General features: G+C 41.2%; 1 protein-coding gene across 4 annotated transcripts in view; it reads left to right on the plus strand.

The window, feature by feature from the left end:
• The window catches only part of ZNF638 (zinc finger protein 638), a 68,806-nt gene that overhangs the window by 12,616 nt on the left and 33,654 nt on the right, over positions 1-22,536 (plus strand). For all 4 annotated transcript variants that reach the window (XM_074587140.1, XM_074587136.1, XM_074587137.1 and 1 more), the window contains exons 2-5: positions 9,895-11,512; positions 18,145-18,206; positions 18,495-18,533; positions 21,188-21,495. In XM_074587140.1, the coding sequence (XP_074443241.1) occupies positions 9,895-11,512; positions 18,145-18,206; positions 18,495-18,533; positions 21,188-21,495 (2,027 nt within the window). The remainder of the gene's footprint in view (positions 1-9,894; positions 11,513-18,144; positions 18,207-18,494; positions 18,534-21,187; positions 21,496-22,536) is intronic.

Consider the following 22,536-nt stretch of genomic DNA (forward strand, 5'->3'; position numbering starts at 1 on the left):
CCTTTTCTCCCCAGACCTGCTGGGGTGGGGAGTAAGGGTGAGTGAGTGGCTCTGTGGGTCTTTGGCTGCTGACTGGCATTGACACACCGCAGTCTTTTTCGGAGCTCAGTGAGGGGCATGAGGGGGATCGAGATATAAAACCAAATTTGATTGGTTTGTGCTAGACTGAATTTATTGCTGTTTAGCTGTAGGGCTTTGAAACAGCAGCTTTCAGCCTTTGCTCTGTTGTTTTGTTTTGCCTGGGAAACCTATGATAAAAGCAGTGCTTTGACTGTGGTCTGGTATTTGGCCTCTGTGTTACTCTCATCCTGGTACTCCGGAACCATCCCCTGGAGAAAAGCGTCAATTACACCTTCCTCCTCCTCTGGAACAGATCCTGCTGACCTTGTTGCAAGGGCATCTTGGTTTCTGGAACATAATCGAAACATTCGTAGTGGTGTGTACTGTGAACTTGGTTTTGACTGTTATTTGTAATGATAACGATTATACTACCACCAGTGCCCTGCACGTGCTACCACCTCATCAGACTCTGAATCCACTGATCCCAATTCAGATCTTGGTGGATCCACCAGTAACCACATGGCTGGGAATGGCAGACGGGAACGTGCCCTACAGCAGCTGGCTCCTGGGTGGCATGGGGTGTGGGAGAATTTGGGCAGGTGCCTACAGCCATTTTCACCTCTTGATGGCCTGGGATTTTTTGCCTGAACAGGCATATAATCCTGCTGAAATGGAAGACCACCCGAAGGAGGGATGCCTCGTGTATGTGAAAAAGAGAGAGCGGCTTCTAGTGCTGTGTTGGGATCAGGCCTGCGTTCAGCGCTCTCAAAGGAGCTGGAGCGTCACTGGATCTGAGGGTATACAAATGGACACTGGGGCTAAACCAGAGCTCAGTGCAGGCATCTCCTGTTGAAGGTGGGGTATCTGTCAAGGATGATCTAGTAGACGACAGAGGCAAGTGGACCACCTTGTCTGTTATCTGTGGGAAGTGGTGAAGATGATCTGCAGTGACATGGACAGCAGCCAGGTCCCAGAGATCCGAATGACGTCCAGTGCACAGGGCTATGTGTCAGAGGTTACTTTTGGACACGCTGGTGTCATACAGCAGCACCTGGGTGATGGTGGACTAGCCAGAGATAAGAAGGCACCGGCTGTGGAGAAACTGTCCCACCAGCTACAGTCGTTCAAAGAGAATCTCTTCCTCCTCACGCCTACCGGCTGGAGTCTCAGTTGTGAAGGATGCCACGCAGAGTCAGCCTTTCCCAGCTCAGAGGAAAGGGACCCACAGGCACATGCCAGGTGCCACCTGCTTATTCCCTCTGTGACCGTGATGAGCACGCATAGTAGTGGGATGGCGTGCCATCTCAGACCTAGATGCTGCGTTTGTGAATTGTGGGGGAAAACAGCTGAAAAGTGTCTGTCTAGGAGGATTGCTCTTCTGCTTGATGTCAAGCAATTCCCCAGATGCAGCAGAAGGACTGAGGGTGCCTCTCCTCCTCCTGATATTGATGAAGGGACGTCTGATGTGCTGTGTCTGGAGTCAGATAATGAGTGCTCTGACCAGGAATAAGGTGGCTTTGTCTCTGACCAGACAGAGGAAAGGGATAATGGGCTCGACTGGATGGTGTGGATTTGATGGCCTGGCACATTGGACCCATGGGAGCACAAGGCTCTGGTGGACTGCACTGTGTACCCCAATACAGGGTATAGGGGCGGAACCTGTCTCGATTTTGGGGGTGACTTCACCTTGTAGTAGTCCCATATGGCAGTGCCAAAGTCTGATGGAGGGTGGAGGCTGAAGGTGGACTGCCGTGGTCTGAAGGAGGTCATGCTGCTGTGCGGGACATGGTGTACTATAGCATGAGTGGGAGCCTGAAGCAGCCAGCAGCCAGGAGATGTGGTACAACCAGTGCTGCCCATGTGTGCCCCATGCCTTGGGCAGCAGAGTGCAGGCCACAGGCTGGTTTCATATGGAGGGGTGTCCGTGCACCAGGAGCTGACTAACCCAGGGTGGAAGCACAGCCCTGCCTTTTGCCATGGACTGATACAGGCAGCACTGGAACAGGGCGAAGCCCCTGCACACTCGCTGTACACTGACAACATCATTGTGTTGGGCAACGCAGCGGAGGAAATGTTTGAGAAGGGGAATGAATAATCCGTATCTTTCTGAAGGCTGGTTTTGCTGCAAAATAAAGTGAGACAAGGGACCTGCAAAAGAGATCTGGTTCTTGGGGCTGAAGTGGAGAGATGGACATCATCACATCCCTGCGGATATGGTCAATAATATAACAGCCACGTCCCCACCAGCTAACAAAAAAAACCTGGCAGCTTTCCTAGGCGTCGTGGGTTTCTGGAGACTGTGTGCACTGGGTTGCAGTCAGCTTGCATGTTCTCTCTGTTGAGTAATCCGAAAGAAGAACTATTTCGAGTGGAGCCTTGTGGCAGGCCTTCGAACAGGAGATAGTCGATGCGGTTGCCCTTGGGCCAGGCCAGACAGGACCAGCTGCGAGGAGCGTGCTCTGCACCGCAGCCTCCCTGGGAGCCTTGGGCAGAAAAGCCCTGGGGAGACCTGAGACCACCTCCAGGGTTTGGAAATATTTCAGTGAATTGTTACTGTCTCCGGCTGTGATGGAGTGTGGTCCTGTGTTTTGGACCGGTGTAGGTAGGCACCAGTGTTTTGGCTATTGCTGGGCAGTGCTTGCACAGCATCAAGGCTTTCTTCCCCACCTGCCCTTCTCCAAGCAAGCAGGCTGGGTGTGGGCAAGAGGCTGGGAGGGGACACAGCTGGGCCAGCCAACCCAGACTGGCCAAAGAGCTGTTCCATACTGTGTAACGTCTTGCTTGGCAATAAAAACTGGGGTAGAAGAAGGAAAAAAGGGTGTTTTTGACTTCCAAGGTCCTGTGTTTTTTTGAGCCTGGCTGAGCATCCATCTGGCGGTGGGAGGAGGTGAGAGACTGCCTTCGCTTTGCTCGTGGTTGTTTCCCCCCTGCTTCTGGGGGGTAGGGCATTTAAAGACCTGTTAGACTGTATTTATTTTAATCCATGGCTTTTGCTCTTCCTGTCTGGCTAGGGTGGGGAGGTGGTGGGAGTGAGCAAGTGACTGAGTGAGTGCTTGGCCTCTGGCTGGGGTCAGCCCACTGCATAAGTATATATTGTATTTTGTTTACATTTAGGAAACTTTGGCTTCTGAGGTGCTTTCATATTTGAGATAGATAGTAGTGGTTCCTGTCAGCGTCTTACTAATGCTTAACAACATTAATTTTACATTTGTCTCAGCGTTGCTCATTTTGTGCATCAGGTTTATGTAATGGGTTCATATACTCACATACATAGAGCTCAATTCCAATTTTCACTAGAGTTAGCAGTGGGGCAGAACTCAAAGGCAGTTGCTTTGAATTGGAGCGCTCCGAGTGACCTGTTTTGTGGTGTCTGTGTAGTTTTGAAGGTAGGAAATGGTGCAGTTGTTCTCTGTCACTGAATTCAGCCTGGGCAGCAAGAACAAGTATTACTGACTGCAAGGAGGGTGAGCATTCAATAGTCGCTTTTGTAGCCAGACAGTGGTAGACGTGTTAGTTAACTGTCTTTTAACACTGGCCTGCTCCAGCCCTAGGAGTGTGGGGAAAAAATCAATTTTTTCCAATATTGCCAAAGAGGAAAATATAGAGGCAGAAGTGAATTACAAGTTGGTACTTCAGATTTCTGCAGTCCTGTTCTTGAATTTGTTCTGTTAGTTGATTTTGCATTTTGGGAGGTGCTTGTTTGGTATTGATAGGGCATGTAATAGGATGCACGTAATAAAATTGTATTTGTTTTAAATGGAAGTAGACTGTTTAAGAAGCTTTTGTAGGTTTGAAGAAAAGCAAGGAACAAAATATCTGGTTTGATTTTTTTCTTCCAGGCTGTTATAATGTGTGTAGTTGATTTGATCTTTCTAGGGAAGAAGTCTGACTTACATCAAACTTGAATTTCTCATATGTGGGGTCTGGAATTGGTGTTTCTTGTTTCAGTGTAGTTGGATCAGCAGGGATGGAGGGGTCTGGTTTAAATGCAGTTTGTTTAATGCTTAATGTCCTACTGAGCTGGACTTTCAAGGAGATCAGGGTGTTCTGGGCATGACTTGCTTTAGTTTGTTTTTCTTGTGTTGGTGCCTTGCTGCTAACCCTTGCCTTATGCTTCACATTCAGATTGTGTGAAGTAGTTATAATTTTGTACTGGCTCTGGCTAGGGAGGAGCTAACTGTCTTCACTAAACAAGTGTTGGTCACTGGTGTTCTGGCCGCTGGCCAGTGCTTGCACAGTGTCCAGGCTTCTTCTTTTTCCTCATCTGCCCCTCTGCACCCTTGAGAGTAGGCTGGGGTGGGCAAGAGGCTGGGAGGGGCCGCAGCTGGGACAGCCGACCCAACCTGGCATAAGGGATGTTCCATACCGTGTAATGTCATGCTCAGCCATATAAATGGGGTGGAGGAAGAAAGAATAGGGTTGTAGCTTCCAAGGTGGCTGTTGCTTGGAGCCCGGCTGGGCACTGGTCCATCTGCGGGAGGTTGTGAGTGATAGCCTTTGCTTGGCTCCCCCCATTTCCCTTTTCATACCATCTCTATCTTATCCCCTGAGCTTTATCACTTTTCCTCTCCCTGTCCCGCTGGGGAGGGGGTGTGTGAGTGAGTGGCTGTGTGTGTGCTTGGCTGCTGGCCTCAGCCTTCTGCATGTTTAAAGTCACATGGCTGTCAGGTTTCCGGGCTTGCCATCTTTGTGGCCTGAAAATGTTGGCTGTGGATGAATGTTTGATTACCTATAGTATCCGTCTCTGCAGCATGCCTGGGTTCCCAAAGTGTCATTATATTGAAATGCAGTCTTTACTTGACTGCTCTGCAATTAGCACATATCCAGAAAATTCAATACCATTTATAGAGACAAATCAGCAGAAAATTATTCTTTTCAATGACTGTGCAAGACTGTCTTCAGGTGAAGCCTTCTCTTTTGACTAGAGAAAGCGGCTTCCACATTCTTGTGGGGTCTTATTGCTAAACCTCTAACTTAAGCCTCCTGTTTTATTTGTGATTGATTTTTATATTGCACAGCTGACTTAAAGGTGTTTCTGTTGTTGATAGACAGCTGACCACTGAAACAGTACAGCTTCAATATGTAGGTACCATTTCTTTTTCTTGTCTTCAACACCAAGAGCTTGAACTCAGCGGTATTGCTGGTCAGTGCTGCATTTCTCTTTCTCCACTTGCGGGACTTCTCATATTTGCTTCAAATCAGGTAGTACCCACTGCTTTTGACTGTTATGTGCTGTACCTGTATGAGACAGGAGTTTTCTGCATATTTTTATTGGCTTGCCTTCAGATTGGTTTAGTGAATTGTCAGCTTTGTTAACATCCGTCTCTGGGTCACTTTAGTTAGTTAGCTTTAGCCTTGCACAAGGAGACTCTGTAAGCAGGGTAAAGAGGTTAAAAATGCAAAACAATTATTTATTGTTTAACATGCATGGAGGCTGGTAAAATTTAACAGACTGCTAGTCTAAGCGTTAACATGCCCACTGCTCCCAGCAGGACAACCAAAGGGTATTTGCTGACTAGATGGGCATCGGTAAGAGAAGGCCTTGCCTGCTACCTGAAGGGTTCCTCAGTGCTGTTAGGTTGCTGTCATCTACTGATGTCATCCATCCATCAACACCGCCTCCCTATTTTTTTTCTTTAGGATTTTTTTTTAAGATTCTCGGTTGATGTCTCTCCTATTGAATCCTTCAGCTGCAAATGGCACCTGTCCGTCTTGCCTGTAATCCTGCCTCCCTGCCTTTTTTTAACTCTCACTACAGACTTTATCAGAACTCTTTCCTACAACTCTACTAGTTATCTCAGCAACCCGGCCAAGGTTATGCAGCTGGGCTGCACCAGAATTTGACCCTGGATCCTTGAAACACAACCAGCTGGACCTCTGGGAAGGGAGGAAGTTTATAGGGAGAGAGGGTAAAAGCTTATTCTAGCTGTATCCTCGAACCCAGTAAGGTGCAAGATCATTCTGTATCACCATATTAACAAATGTAGCTGTTAAGGCTCTCCAGTGTTTAAGCAAGTAGCCAGAACCTTTTATTTATCCATCTGTATTGGGAAGCTTGGCAAAATGGACTGATGAAGTTGAACAAAAAGCAAGAAGGGTATAATTTGGCTTTTCTGTGATACTCTGAAATTTTAAGTTTCAAGGACTAAATTTTCCAGGAGTTAGGTAAGCACAATGGTCTTTGGGGAATTCTGTTTTTCATTCACTTACGATAAAGCATCAGTGAGGTGCATAGTCACTGCTATAAGAGTAGCCAGGATGTCACTGCACCAGAAAAAGCAGTCTAGAGGATCACAGACAAACTCCAAACAAAGCTGCTTTTGAAGAGGAAGGTGAGAATCTAGCCTTAAATGTCCAGACCATTGTTAGCTTAACCTTGGCATCACTTTATCTTTCAACTGTCATTTCCAGCATTTCTTTTGAAAAGGTCAGTCATGAGACTCAGCTGATTAAGGCTTCATTGCACACTTGCTGCTGTACAACACTTCACTGGATGGCAGAAGAGAATTTGAGTGTATACCTTCTACGGGGAGGAATGCAGTTTAAATGTTTTGCCTCTTATTTCCTAAGACTTCAGATGTAGATAGGGCCAGGTGGTGAGGAAACTAATGTCTTAGATGTGCTCAAAAGTATTTGCATTATTGTGGGTCTGAGTAAAGTCCTCAATGTTTTACTGCAGATAGGTTTCAGAGTCATTAAGGGTTGTACAGCACAAATATGGATGTCTTTTAAAACCTTGTCTTTAAGGCTACTTTCTACTTCTGTTTTGAATTCTTTCATGAACTAGCCTTTTGATCACAGAAGTAACAAAACTGTCTTTTGTATTTCTTAAGTTATTAATATTGATGGAGAACCTAGTAGTTTTAGTTTGAGAATTTCTTAGTATCTGTTCTCTTATTTTCCTGACTCAGTAAGGTAGTTTTAAATGCTAGTGCCATGTCTCCTCTGCTTACCTGAAGAGACTGTTCTTGGTGCATGTCTTCCAACACCACAGTGACCGAGAAAGTGCCCTAACAAAAAAGCTGTTTGTTAAGGAGCATCCAATTCTGAGGCTGTTTGTTTTTTTGACATTTTTGGAAGGTAAGTTAGCAGGCCCAGTATTACCATGTCCTGAGCAGATTGCAGCATTTTGCTTGTTGATTCTGAGAAAAGTCTCTGTTTGACTATTTTGCTTAATTAACACATGTTCATGGTAAAATGACATTACAACCTTTAGTCTGTTAACTGAAGACAGTTTCAGGACTTCGGAGAAAGTACATTAAGTTATAGGCATGGTCTCTAGCATCAAGTATTGGTTACTATTGAACACAGGATATTGGACCTCTGTTCTGCTTCAGTAAGGCTATTTTTATATTTTTAGTATTCAGAATGGAAGGTGTTTTTTCCTCATTTTGGAGTACTGTTGCTAAAACAAAGTGGAGGAAAAAGTTATCCTCAATTTTAGTTTAGAATGTTCACTAAAAAGCAAAAGAAATTTAATTGTTTTGCTTATAAATAGTTTATTCCAGTAGTGCACTTTGGCATAAAGTGAGTATATACCCATATTCCCTGTTGAACATGACTGTGTACCTTAGGAGTTTACTGGAGTGATAGCTTTAAAAATTGTCATAGAACAGAAGACATCCCATTGTGGCATTCTGATACTGGACTCACGGTGCAATATGCTGATTGGCTTTTTCTACCTGCTGATTCCCGGATCACCATCTCTGACTAGGCTGATGGTGTGTCAGCTCTGACAAGAGGTTTGTAGAGGCGTGTGACTTGTGGTAGTTGTGGCAAATACTGGTGTGGAGGCATACCTGATCACAGTGCACTGGTGATTGAGGGGTCTGCACTGCCTGGAAATCTCTAATTGAGTGCTAAAAATTCTTCCTGTTGAAGTTCTGGTTTGCTCTTGAATAGATATCCTGGGAGATTCACAATCCACTGAATTAATGTTCAGTTTGCAAACCAGCATGTTTATTTTTAAAACGTGCTCTACTAATATATTCATACTTGTTCTTGTCATGGGTGGCTTTGATACTGTTCTCTTTCCAGCTACTTTCCAAATTCATGTGCTGAGAGGTTTTCTTTTGCCCTGCAGTGATGAGAGTTCCAGAGAACAACAAAACTGGAAGGCAAGAGATTACTTTGTGTCTATTTGCTTAATAGTCTGTTTTGAAACTATCTTGAACGAACTTGGCCTAACACGCAGTTACCATTTAAATATGATTTAATTTGTTAGAGGGAGGAGGCGTATTGAGTAAGGAGTCCTGGATGAGAGGCCAGAGTTCTGGGATGGTTGTCTGGTGGGAATCTTTTCTTTATTATGGCTTCCTTTGTTTTTGTAATGGAGAAGAGATAGGATTAATGTTTCTGTAGCTACTGTTTCTTCTTGGCCTGACTTCAGTTTGTACTTTGTTAAATAATTGCTAATAGAATTTAAAAAGAATGCTTAACATACAGATAGTAACAAGTTACAGGAATTCAACTGTAAAATCTGAGTCTCCTGCAGCTTGTACAGGGTTCACCTCTCTCAAGTTATAGCTGCATTTTTTTGAGTTGTTCTCAAGCTTCAGAACTTCAGTCCTTACAGATGACAAACATGAGAGAGGCACCTCCATTTACTTGAAAAGCTTTATTTGGAGTCAAATTAAGTGAGATTTGAAAACAAAATCTGTGATGGTGTTGGTGAGACAAGAACCTCAACGCTGCAGAAATGCAGCATACAAGTTCAGAAACAACTAGGAATGTCTGCAAGGCCTATTATAGTTATGCTTAGTGAAAATCTGCTAGTAAAACTCATTCAAACCTAATGTATTGCTGCAAGAAGAATGAAAGCAGCAGGTTGTCCAGTTTTGGGAGACGACAGACTGACAAGGGGTGGAGTGAGGACTTCTTGGGATTCTTCTGTCTGTGCTGATTCTGTGGTACTGGAGTGCAGACAGAGCTGGGCAGATGAAGCACTTTGCTTTGAGTATGCTACAAGAATACATTTCCAAAAGTCTGTGGTATTTCATTTTTTGTTACCGTGAACATCACTTTGTCTTATTCTACCTGTATTTGTACATTCTTTTACTACCTTGCAGGATTGAGTTCTCGATGGTTTCAGCTGAAATAAAGAATCGCAGTTTCCATTGCCATTGTGGTTTTTTTTTTATGCTTGTATGTAGATTGCTTCAGTTTCTGTATGATTTTACACCTTTCTGTTTAAAGTTGTTTCAATATAAGATCTTGCCCTTAACATCTGGGAAATAGAAATTTTCGAACCATGGAATTCAAGTATTGTCACACCCTTTGAATACTTTCAGGGTATAGTAGTTCACCCATGAGAGTGGTCATGGGTGTGACCCTTCTGAAAACTGTTTTGCTGTCTTCAGATCAGTTCCACAGTGACTTGACATCCAAGTTGTAATTGTTTTGAATTCTCTACGTAATGGTTTCACTTACAATTCATACCTCATAAACATTTGGAGAGGGTTTTAATACTTTGGCTTATTGCTCATAAAATAACTCTAATTGTAAATAAGTCCAAACTATGTTGTCATTACGAACTGAAATACCAAGTTTTAGAAAATGCTCTTGAAAATGTGTCATCAGTAGATCTGTGACATTGAACTTGTTGGGTAAAGCTCACTTACTTAATTTTCTGTTACCTGTTCACTGCATATTAAGATTTTATGCAGTGAAAGAAAATGTTTTTGTTCAACAGAATTTCAAATTCAAAAGTACCATTTAAACTGTCATCAAAATACTGTTTTGTGACTTCAGTTGTTTTTCTCACCGGTTATAGAATCCACTGTGTAAAGTAGGTGAAAAGATAAAATTATCTAATACTTGTCTTTTAACTTTCAGCTTTGTGTTATTCTTGGAAAGTTTCGCACCACTTGTGAATTCCTTGAACCTTGGCATTGCAAGCCCACTTCTGTTGGGCCCTCCTCCTTTACAGCTTGCACAAATTAAGACACAGTTGGCTCTTCAGCAATTGACCTCAGTTGCTACCAACAGTTCTGCACCTCCTTATGCTTGGTTAAATCAAGCATTTCTGAAAAGCGCCATGTTTAGCCCTAGAGGAACTTTACCTCAGAGGCCGAGAGGACCTAATCCATCTGGCACAAAGCCTCCAGGATCCTTTAGGGGCGGAGGTGCAGCAGGTCTTCAGAGAAAGCCTGCACCTGGAACACCTCAAGGAACATCACAAAGATTTTCGGGACAGGAAACATTTCAGTGGACGGGTTCACAGAGGATAAACGTTCGGGTAACTCTGCACAGGGCTGATCCGAGGCAGGTAAAAGCAAAGTCAAACATACACCAGGAGCAGAAGGGAGAGCCTCGTGCAAATCACTGGGATAATAGCCAACGCTCTGCTGGGACAAATGGGCAAAAGCCATCTACCTCAACACGGATCACAGAGCAGAATTCAAATGCCCAGAACCGCTACACGCCAGAAAGCGCTTCCAGTATTTTAGCGAGTTTCGGGCTGTCTAATGAAGATTTGGAGGAACTCAGTCGCTATCCAGATGATCAGTTGACACCTGAAAACATGCCACTAATCTTGAGAGAAATACGGATTCGTAAAATGGGTCATTCTTTACCTAGTTTACAGTCTCAGAGCAGAGCAGAAGAAACGGTTGGTGGTACGAGTGGTGCAGCAGTCAAGAGTAAAGTGATTGATTATGGGCACGCAAGCAAATACGGTTACACCGAAGATCCTCTTGAAGTGCGTGCTTATAATCCTGAAGTGCTGACTGAAGAACCTCTCGAAGCACGTGTCTATAATCCTGAAGCATCGAGTGGAGAGAACAGGGAAGACTTCCAACGAGAACAGAATATGTCAATGAGTGTCCCACCATCTAGTGTGACCTGTAATCCAGTGTTTCCAGTTGAAGACTTAATAAAACCGACAGGGTTCCAGAATGATTCATCAAATACTCGATCATTTTTTCCAACTGAGACTCCAGGAAAGGTGTCTGGATTGTGTGCAACACCCCCTGGACTCCCTGTGGTGAAATCTGTTTCCCAGCCTGCAATACCGCCTGTCATGCTACCCATGATGCCACCTATAATGCCACCCTTGTCACAGCCCCTGATGCCACCTGTCATGCCGCCTCTTGTCCAGCAGTCTGTGACACAGCACATAATGCCACCAATGACCCACCCACCCTTTTCAGCTGAACTTATTGCAGTTCTAAGTCAGCAGGACCGAATTCAGCATGAATCTGGGACAAGCCAGTCTAATGCCCAGAGTGGCTCAGGAGCAGGACAGAAGCCCGTACAGACACAGGCTGAGGGGCCAGTTAGATCTCCTTTTGGTATTGTGAAAGCATCGTGGCTTCCCGCATTTCTACAGTCCGATGCCCAGAAGATAAAAAGATTGCCCACTCCGTCAATGATGAATGACTACTATGCTACATCTCCAAGAATATTTCCACATATGTGTTCTCTGTGTAACATTGAATGCACTCGTATGAAGGTGAGTGTCTTTCAAAGATTATTGCATAAACTTGTACTCGGCATCTTACCTGTTGCACTGTTTTATGAACTAATTTTTTACTGTGCATTAAATGAATTGTGATGCTGTTCGACAATTTGAGTGCTTACATGCAAATTTCAGAATGCTAGAAACAGTGCTAGCAAATCATTGTAACTGCTGCACAGCGTGTTCTGTTGCAAATGCGTTTCAAAGTTGCTATACACATTGATTTTTTTTTTTTAATTAACAATTATTTACGTCTTCTACAGTGGGTTTCAAATGACAAACCCTTTATCAGTGGAGTAAAATACTAACATCATCTGAGTGACTAAAATGTGTGCAAAAATTGTATGCTGAATCTCGGTAGGGTAGATGAGACGTTCATGTATTCAGCCCCCTTCGTGCAAAGTCTGCATTAAAACAAAGCAGCCTATTTATCTGCAAAAATTTAATCTTCCAAATGTGGTTTGTGTGACACTGACTATTCCAGAGACTGAAGACAAAACAAAATGCTTTCATTCATCTGACTGAGCTTTCAGCTATGAAGCACGTAACAGTTTCAGCTCTTGAGGGAAGGAAGGAACTGGTAAATACTGGGAGAGAGAAAAGCGTTCTGAAAGCTGTGGATTTCTCATGAAAGACCTAGGCTTGACACGTCAAAAATACAGGAGAACATAACTTAAAAAAATTGAATAATTCATTATTAGTTTCATGTGTTTAAATTTTAAATAGTCTTCAACAAACCTGTGGAAAGCCTGGGGGGGGGTGCTTTTTTGCAATTTGGCAAAATCATGTGAGATTGCTTGGCCCTATTTATGCTGTGTATTAAAAAAGCAAATGAATAGTTAGGATGGTGACAGCTGCATTAGGGGCTTCAGAATAAAAATAAATTTTCAAGTTCTTTTACACTGGAAGCACTGAAAGCCAGGGAGAAGTGCAGCTGTTTGGGCAGACTTGAAAACTTAAAGGGAAGCTTGATTTAAAATAAAAACGTGTAAAATTGAACAGGGCAACAAATCTGGGTTTGTGTTAATAAATGGACAGAGCACTTTGGAAAAATGAGATCTGTTTAAATGTGAATTATTCAGTTGCTTGCTTACTGTTGCTTTCTAAAATTAAGCAAATGCTTTTACTAAAAATACTTCTTGACAAATTAGCTATGAAGTTTTCTGGGGAGATTAAAGGTTATAACTTCTTGCCCTAAAGGGACTATGGTGTAGCATATGTTCTACAGACATTCTGATCTGACTGCAACTACACAACCTTTTCTCCCTCTCATGGCTGCATCTAGAGCTCTGGCATATATTAACCTTATTCTGAATAGTTTTTTTTTTCTTCATGAACACCTGCTGCTGTATAGACAATTCAGGCTTTTTTGAGACCTCATGGGGCAAGCCATGTTTAGACAAGGGTGTTGCAAAGTAACCAAAAGAGTTAGTTTGGTTTTTTTACTGCAAAAAATAAAAGTTTATGTTAAGAAATGTCAGTCTTGTGTATTTGTGAATTCTGAAGAATTCCTCTTACTTTCAATTTCACAGTTCGGTTTTACAAATAAAGTTTTCATTTTTGTCTCAGCTGCATGGTTAAAGATGACCAAGACATTCAGTTTTTTAGTCTTTAAAGCTGTGCTAAGTGTTAAAGAGGAAGCATATGAAACGGCACCCTCAAACTCAAAGAGAAGTGATGGGGACATGATACAGTAGAAACTGATAGTCATGTGTGGTATGACTTGCTCTAGGAAATGGTTGTTTCACACAGAGCGTAGATACTGTTTGCCACAATGTTGTGAAATCTTAGTTGAAAAATAACTGAACAAGCTCCTGGAAGAAAATAATGTGGTGGCTATGCAAAGACCCTCTGATGGCTCAAGAAGTCCATGATGAGCAGATGGCTGGAGGTGGCTCTGCCTCCTTATTTACCTCCCTAGCCATCCCCTGTTGCATTCCATGGGAGAAGAAGTGCAAGGTAAGCTAGATGGACCTTTAGTCTCCCCAGCACACCTGTAGATGAACTGGATCTTCAGAGCTGTTTTTAGGTCAAAATGATTAGACATGATGATTCCTGGTGTGTAGTACCAAGTTGTAACAAGCAGTTTAAGAATGCTTTGTTATAAGCAGATGTCTTTGTAATGTGGCAAATTGAAAAGAAAGTAGGCAAGCAGAGTGGATAACGTGAAAGAAGAATGGATGAAGATGATGAAAGATACCGAATGAGGAAAACCTTCTCTTTCTCCAGTGCTTGAAGATACTGGATATCTAAAAAACCAAGTTTCAGTGGTGTTAAAATGATGGATTTCAAGTTAAGATTATCATGGCGATGAGCTGGTTTTTTTTTCATAGATTCTTTTAATCCAGTCTTGTACTGAAGTACAAACTCATCTAGGATTAATTTTCTTGGCAAGGTTGAAGCAGAAGCTGCATTGTCTATCAGAAGAGAATTCAAGTGTGTTACCTGGCATTAGTTTATTAAAATGTCAGGATTATGGCTGGATGTGAGATCCAGATCTTGCTCCTCGAGAGTCAGTCTGCCACTGAAACTACAGTAACTGTTAGTGGCTAAAGCTTCATATTTGCATCATCTGAACTGTACCCCCTTGTTCTTTCAGCTTTGCTCTCTCATAAACTCAGTGAAACGTTGTCTGAGTTTTTGCTTGGAGTAAAAAAATCATTTTGCTGTTCCCTTAAACATCCAATCAGTTTTCCCCATTGGTCTGTCTTCTTAAGTATCTAACTTGCTTAATTAATGAGGTGGGATGAAATGAAAGCTGAAGATGGCCTTGGGATGTCCAAGGATACCAAAATACAGAGTTCTGAGTTCCATACAGCTAAGCAAATAAATGTATTTTCTAGTTCTTCTGTAATCTGAAAAGAATCCTGAACGCCTCTTCTACAGAGCTATTTTATATATATTTGAAGGTGGTGTTTTTTTTTTTTTTTTGCTAATACACTGTTTGGAAGTCAAAACTTAAAATATCGTCCATCTGCATGGCATAGCTATTGTAGATCTGTCCATGAAAAATATATACATTTTTTTTTAAGCTTTGAAACTTTTTTGTAAGGTATATGGCTGATCCTCATGTGCAGTGATAACATGGCAGCAGCATGATAAAATGCCTACAGTCCAGGGCTGAATGTGAAGGATACTTCAGCTGTTTCATGCAGTAGACTTTGGAAAGACTCTCTTTAGCAATTTTTCCTATCAGAGCTGTTCACTGGATCTTCAGCAGTAGGTGGTGGGAGCCTCGATTATTTGACAGTGCCTCCAGCCACCTCGGTTGGGTCTTGCTGAGACATTTGTTCAGAGGTGAACTGGAGAAGTCCTGCCATTTCAGTCGACAGTGTAACTTCATACTTCGCTATCTGTGCTCCTTCAGTCAGGTGTCAACTCTCTAATAGACTATTTAGCTTTCTAAAATGTTGTGGGTTTGCGGTAAATGGTGATTACCATGGACTTGAAAGCGACTTGTTATTGGACCAGCATCAGAAATGTGCAAGATTTATCCTTATTTTTGTCTTGTGTTAGGAAGGTTTTTGTGGCATTATCAGGGTTGGTTGTACATAATAATGTGTTATAAGAAAAGGTATACTCAAGAAAGGTGGGCTTTCTGAGCTTTAAAAAGTTAATTTAGAAAACTAATTGATGCTAAGGTGACTTGTTGATCTAGGTGTTCTCAAAAACTTGTGCCTTTGTGTCCTGCAATATTTTTTCACAGGAGAGTGCCCAATTTTGCTCTTTGCTAGATGGAATCTTCCCTCAGTGTTGTCGTCTTTCAAATATATTTGTAAAACCTTCAACGTACCAAAACATTTTATGAATATTTCACAGAGCAGTTTCATTTTCTAACTTGAAATGGTGGATTTATTGGAATAATAAAGTGTGATTTCTCTGTCTTCAAACACATGTCACTTTTGGAACGAAGTACACTTGCAGTATTGCCAGCACGAGGGATCGTATTTACTGTGTATGACAATTTTTGTTTTCTAGCTTAAATAGATTTAAAGTGAGGATGATGTCTTCTTGGGCTTTAAATTGTGTGAAGTCATGAGGACTCATTGTTTTCCACAGAGAATTGCACTTGTGATTCCTTTGCTGAAGTAAGGAGACAAAATATGTGTCTACTCCATTTTACTCCTAGTTTTTCTACAGAATACCTTCCTGTGAAACCAGCACAAACAAGCGCAGGTGCTATCCCTGCGTATTGCTTTTCTGCCAATAGTAAGATAACAGTAAGTTTGGAGACTGGAGACACTGTGCTCTGTCAGCTGCTTCTTCAGGACCGTTTTGGTGGTGGTCCACAAGTAGCAGGAGGTTTGCCAGTCGCACAGAATTAGATACCGCAGGGATCAAGGTGCTTTTCCCTGGAGGTGTCCCGTTGTGGAGCAGCAGTGCTGCTGCTGGAAGAAACTGGCTGCAAGTTCTTACTCTTACCAGGAGGTGATGGAGTGCTTATGCTGGGAAGGGATCTTGCCCTTTGGGGGGAAGGATCTGTCTTTGAGAACAGACTTAGCAGAGGGAGCGGAATATTTCTGAAGACTGAGAAGGGTAAGGAATTAATCAAAGAGGAGGAATATGCATAAATTGAGACTCCTGTAATTCTGTGGAATGCAAGAGGACATTGGCATAATGAAGACTTGAAGAGGAGAAGAATGTTGTGTTTGTTAGGGAGGATAATATCTCTTTGTAGGCCTGCCAGTCTCGTTAATGCTCATTGGACCGGTAGCTAAAGACACTTGGAAGCAAAATGGCCTCCCTTGGCCCTCCTAGACACTGTGCATACTTTCTTCGTTTGGGACCACGGAAGTGGGTTACTTGAAGCCCAGTTTCCTTTCATTTCCATAAGCTAATTTCATTTATCCCTTGAGTAATAGTTTTTCCTGTCTAAGTTGCAGTCTCTAGAAAAATGGCATCCTTAAGAATGGGATTGTTTAGTAATGGCATGTTATGAGGAGAAAAAAGTGCGTAAGAGTGAATTGCTTGCTCTTGTGTGCATGCTGTGTATTCACTGTGTATGTAGTTCTACAGCTGCAAGTTGTTTTATCAGTCTGCTCTTCAACTCTTAGTATGCTTTTGGTTAACTAGTGAGACTAATGCAAAGGGTCTTCTGAGTAATATTTTTCTGATTTTATTTGGACAGGTAGAATGTTTTTATGAACACAGCTAGCAAATCTTTTCAATGCTTTTCTGAGACTGGTTAACCAGTTTATCTGTTTCTTCAGGAAATTATAAGAAGTCTTGTGCTTAAAATGTAGTTTAATGTCTTTAAAACCCATGGTTTTAATATGTGGAGTATAAATAGTTTGGTTAGCTGTCCTGTAGCACTAAAATTTTAGTATTAATAGGCTGATAGTGTAAGTGCATGGAACAAATGTTCTTGCAGGGTTCTCTGTGTTGCCCAAATGCACAAAACTGTCTGTGCCCTGGTCGCATTAATTCTTCCACCTCAAAGGCTTTGAGTAAACCATCATGAGCTTTTCTTTTAACCAGCATGTTCAGCATTTTTGTCAATAAACAAGAGGGTTTGATACTGCCAACTATGCATTTTATAATCTTTTGTTATAAGCCAGCATGCGCTTAGAAAAAGTGATATGTAGTGTCACGACTGCAAATTAGTTTATGAAGCCTTGCCTGTCAGTTGCATCATTCAGCCATTATTATCTATTTTAAAATATTAAAGCAGCTAGAAGTTGGTTTTTTTAAGGACATATAATGATTATCATTGATGACATATGATACCTTACGGCTTCAGACCATACAATATCTCTTCTCAATAGCAAACTGACTACAGCAGTTGTTTCCACTAGAAGGTCAGTTTACTTTTGTAATAATAATACTAGAATAAAGTCCTCAGGCATATAGATTCCCATGCTAGGGACTGATTCTGTGTTTACAGCTAAACCTGTGCCGAAGTATTTTTCAAGATTTAGGCCTTGAATCGTACTTCTGGATTTGTCTCATGCTTAATCCATCAGTTATTCCCAAGTAAAACTTCTGTTAAGATTTTTTTAATATAAAAAGATAAATATTTTAATAAATTTTAATATAAAAAGATTTTTTATATATAAAAAATCTGCGTGTGCGTGTTGAAAATGTTGCCAGACTTTTTGATTGACCTTTAGTTGTAACGTTATTAGGAGTGAATGCTCTTGAGCTTAAGGCATGAGAAGTCATGCCTCTGTAGAAATGATATTTGACTTAAAGATACCGTGTTGGGTTCTCTGCTTTATTTAACTTAATTTGCTGTGTATGTGTTCATCAGTCTGACAATCTGTGAAGACTGCTAATAGTTTTCTTTCTTTTAATATAGCTGCCTATTGGATCAACCTTTTGCCTTAGAAGTGTGGTGACAACAACCCAGTGTGGTGCTGGAAGTAACAGATTCATTTAATATGATGCGTTTTGTTTAACTTCCACTTAGATTCCCTTGTGTTCTTTAAGAGCCTCCGATAGTCATTAAGTATCTTTTGCATAAAGAGTAATGATTTTAAGTGATAAATATGACCTTGACATAAGATCATTTATTAGGTAAAATTGAATGGAAGGTAAAATACAACAACACATAACTAGAAATTGTGGTCAAATGCTAATGCTTTACATGCTAATCAAACTTCTCTGGATGTCTTTTTTACAATTAGGACTGGATTCTGCATCAGAACACTCCTTCTCACATTGAAAGCTGCCGCCAGTTACGTCAACAGTAAGGAATCTATTTAAAAAGTTCACTTAGTGTAAAAAGTGTTTTCTGTGCATGCACGTAGTCTGTGAAAATGTACTTGTTGGATTTCTTTAATGAAGATTGTTGGTATCTTAGCACTATTCTAAGTTGGCTTTAGACCATTAGGATAAAAGATGAATTGACACTTGGTGCTTCTGGAGTCCTGAACGGGAACATTTATCTGTAAAAGCTACTGCATGTAAGTGAAAATTGTGTTCAGATGGCAAATTTAGCTTTTTCACTGATGGTTGTATTTTTAACATTTAACAGATACCCTGATTGGAACCCCGAGTCTCATTCCTCAAAGAGGTAACTGCTTTTTGATTACAGGTTGTTTTTAATTTGTTGCTATTATAAATGTGTGGTAATTAATTGCATTAATGTTGCTGTTTTGCTCACTGGCAAGCTCTATTAGTGGTGTCTTATTTTCATTATAAAATTGTGTGGGGTGCTTTTGTGGTTTTTGTCCTAAGTTTGTTTAATAATACAAGTGGCGTAGTATCTAAAATTCTTTCACAAGGAAGAGAGAGTAAAGTCTGTAGAAGAGTCTGGAGACTGATATTATGAGCAGTCTCCCCTTGAACCTTCTGACTGTGCTTCAGTTAGGTGTAAGTTATTGGATGTGATACAGTAGTACCGGAGCGAGGCTGTGACCAGTGTTAGACCACTGATTAAACTGTGTGAGTGATTTCTGACTTTTAGACTTAATCTTTTTTTCCAGTTAAGCCACTCTTGTTTGCAACTTGAAACCTGTTTGACAAAAGGCGTGCTAGTGCTAGCTCTTATTTCACAGACTCTTCAGTCCTTAGATCCCTTGGGAAGCTATGTGATCACAAGTTGAAAAAACACTGGAATTCATGAACTCATGTTCTGTCCTTTAAAATTATGTTATTTACTATTAACTTTTTTAAAAACACAACCTGAGGATTAATTCTATTTGAGTCTCAGCAAGATTGGATTGCTTTGCTGGTTCAACATGTATATATTTCAACTTGCATACAAATAAGATGATATTACTTTATTTTTTGCTAGATTTTCCATGTGACTTTTTGTTAGCTAGTTTGACATGCTTCCTGGGAAGTGGACTACTCAGTTAAAAAAAAAAAAAAAGTGTTAAAAAGCTTAATATGGAGGTCAGTTTAATTTGCAGAGTATATCTGAGGTCTCTACATGTTAATAAACAAGGAGAAATAAGACTTTAAAAAGAGAAATAAATCTACTTTTGAAACTTTCATGAAGAGAATAATTATATTTTAAAACCTCAGACTGAAAATGCTGTCCAGTGCTGCTGATGCTACATGCAACCCAGGCAAAGGAAACTGCTCTTAGCTGGAGGACCCTAATAAATTGGATAAGTGTTTAATAGCACTTTTTCTGAGTGAGGGATCTTCTTGCTCACAAGAGTTGTATTTTAGGGTGGCACTTTCTTAAATCCTTTCTGATGACAGCATGTCTCCAGCTGGGAGAGTCAGAATACAGCTGTAGGCACTCAGTGATCACAGATATTCAGAGCTGCTGGGTGCAGTCTCAGGGCAAGGTTGATGAGCTTGTTATGTACTGTTACCACTCTGGTAAATCACTTCACAGTGTTTGCTTTTTATAAATTTTGGTGGTTTGTTAATATATTTAAACATTTTTATTGGGCACAGGAGTAATGGGATTTATCTGGATTTCTAATGAAGTTTGAAACTTGCTAATTAAGAAACACTCTGAGACGTTGCTATGTGAGAGGGGTTGGAACATCATTTAGGAGACCTGAGGGTTGTTCAGCTGTCCTCGTCTAGCTGCTGGCCAAAAAGGCTGGGCAGCAGCTGCCCCAGTTGCTTGTCATCCCCTTCTCCCGTCTGCCAGTTGTCAGTCCTCTCTCCTGAGCCTGTGTCATCTCAGAAGAACTTAGTCTATTCAAAGTCTTAAACAAGTAACAATAGTGCCTGATGCAGTGATTCATTAAGCACTGATGCTCTAGAGTACCGTTAACAAACTTAGACACTTTGTGAACTTCTGTTCCATGTTGCTGTTAAGAGACTTGTGTATTTTAATTGTCCAGCCTACAGTCTTCCCAGTAAGTCTAGTTGTACTGGGCATACATGCCATGTCAGTTTTTTGCCTGTGTTTCTTTTAGCTTTGCTACTATAATTACTAGTGAGTAAGCTGAACGATATGCTACATCAGTGGCTTCTTCCAGTTTCAGATCTCAAAGGTGCTGTGTCTGCTCTACCCGGTTTTGAGTACTGGTGCAGTGTATTTTTGGTATCAAAGAATTTGGTATGGGCTAAAAAATTGGACAAGTGTTTGGCTGTGACACACTGGTCTGCCACCTGACAAGCTCATCAAAAATGTTCTGGATATTTAAGCATATGCTCAGTGTGTTTTCCAGGTTTTCCCTTTTATTCATGTGATCTCTCCTGTTAAGGTTTTCCCATGCCCGACTACTTTCCGTGTCTCTAAGAGGGCTATTTCTCTCATGGATTTCTTCACCATTACTTCTTTCCATGTTCTTCATCGATTTGACATCTCTAGGTAGCATAAATATGCAGCAGATGTATATTATCTCTCTTTCAGTCTCAGTCAGTCTTACAGACATGATTTCTCAAGGTTGGTTACTTCCAAACTAAATTTGAAAGAAGCAAGGAAAGCATCTTAATTCATTACTTTTTCATGTATCCTTTTCCTCTTCCTATTATTTTTTCATAGCACTGCAGATTGTAACTTCAGTTTTCTTTGCAGCTTTCTCTTGTTCTGTGCAGGTTTTTCTCTCCTACTTGCTTCTTTTCAGTTCTGTCTACCTATCCTTAGTTCCTGTATCAAACATGTTACCAGCATGTAAAGTATGTTTGTTAACAAATTAGACTCCAAACTTAGTAAATTTTGGTTCTTTTTTTGTGGAAAGTCTATTTCAACAGACACAGGTTAATTATTCTTTCTGCCTTGTCAAAATTCGTTATATGCCTTTCATCTATTAGAAATGCTGGTGACAGGAAAGAAAACCAGACCCCAAAGCGTCGTTCCAACTCTGCCAGTCCTAGTCCTAGACGTTCGAGGGTCGGAGGCTCTGGCTATGTTCTTCGCCGATCACGATCAAGATCCAGAAGCCCTGGACGCTTCAGGCCAACAAGGCCAAGAAGTCGAAGCCCGCGGCAGATGCGACGACTTAGCCCCAGACACAGGTCAAGGTCACCACAGCGATCGAGAAATCCACTGAGAACTGGTCCACGACCTCAGAGGTCTCCCAGTAATGATTGGTCATCAAGGAGGTCAACCCGATCTCAAGGTAAAGGGCGGATACAAATTGCCAAATTAAAACTTCCTTTAATTTCAGGAAAACTGAATTGATTTCAAGAGGTTTATCTGTCCAGGTGTCGCCTAGGCATTTTTCATAGCAAAATTCTGTTTTTAAAGCACAAGTTTTCCACTTTGCTGTTGCTTTGTGAGAAGTACGCTTAGAAGAAAATGGGCATTCTAAAAGGTCTGAAACCTTCCTTACATAGTATTGGGAATTGGTTAATCATATCAAATCGCCGCTGAACAAGTGTCTGTTCCAAGTCTGCTCAGTTTTTAAGATGGTAAGCATAGTCAAGAATTGAAAACAACTGAAGACGGCACTTCATTCAGCATCAAAAAAAGTAGTTCTGTAAAGGCAGTATAGATGAGAAAGAAAAGGCAAGGCTTAGAAACTGTGTAATGGAGGCGCAACTTACAAAGATAGCATAGTGTTCTGAAATAATTTTGTTGAGATAAGAGCACGGTTCATGAAAGGCTTTCAATTAAACATCTTTTGTAACAGTTAAGTTGGTTGCACCATTTTGTGATTCAGTTCAGCTTACTTCCTTCAGTTTGCAGTTCTAGGAGATTTTGCGTAAGATCGGTCAAGTCCATGTAGTTCATTGGAGTTTTTGTTTCTTTTTAAATTCTGAAGAGAAAAAAATAGAGGTATTTTAAAAGGTTGATTTTTTTTTTTTGCTTTGATCTGCATACTGTGGCTATGTTGTTTGTATGCTTTCAGAAAATTAAGAGGTACTTGTGAAGGGACAGGCAGTTTCAAAGAGATCTTCTTAAGGGTAAAATGCAAAGCATTTTAATGTAGAAGAATGAGGGGAAGATGCAATTAGTAACTAAAATATAAATCTTCCACAGAAAGAAAGCATACAGGAAATTAATGTTGTAGCAGATCATTAAAGAATAATTTAAAACAAAAGTCTGTAGGACAAGGAGCAAGACAGAGAAGGATACAGAATTTAGCAGGGCGGCATCAAGATGGTAAGTACTGCTGTGCATCAGTATGTGAGAGAAGGATCAAGGTCTTGAAAACTTC

The sequence above is a fragment of the Larus michahellis genome, chromosome 5, assembly GCF_964199755.1.
Source record: "Larus michahellis chromosome 5, bLarMic1.1, whole genome shotgun sequence".
In the NCBI taxonomy this organism is placed as follows: Eukaryota; Metazoa; Chordata; class Aves; order Charadriiformes; family Laridae; genus Larus; species Larus michahellis.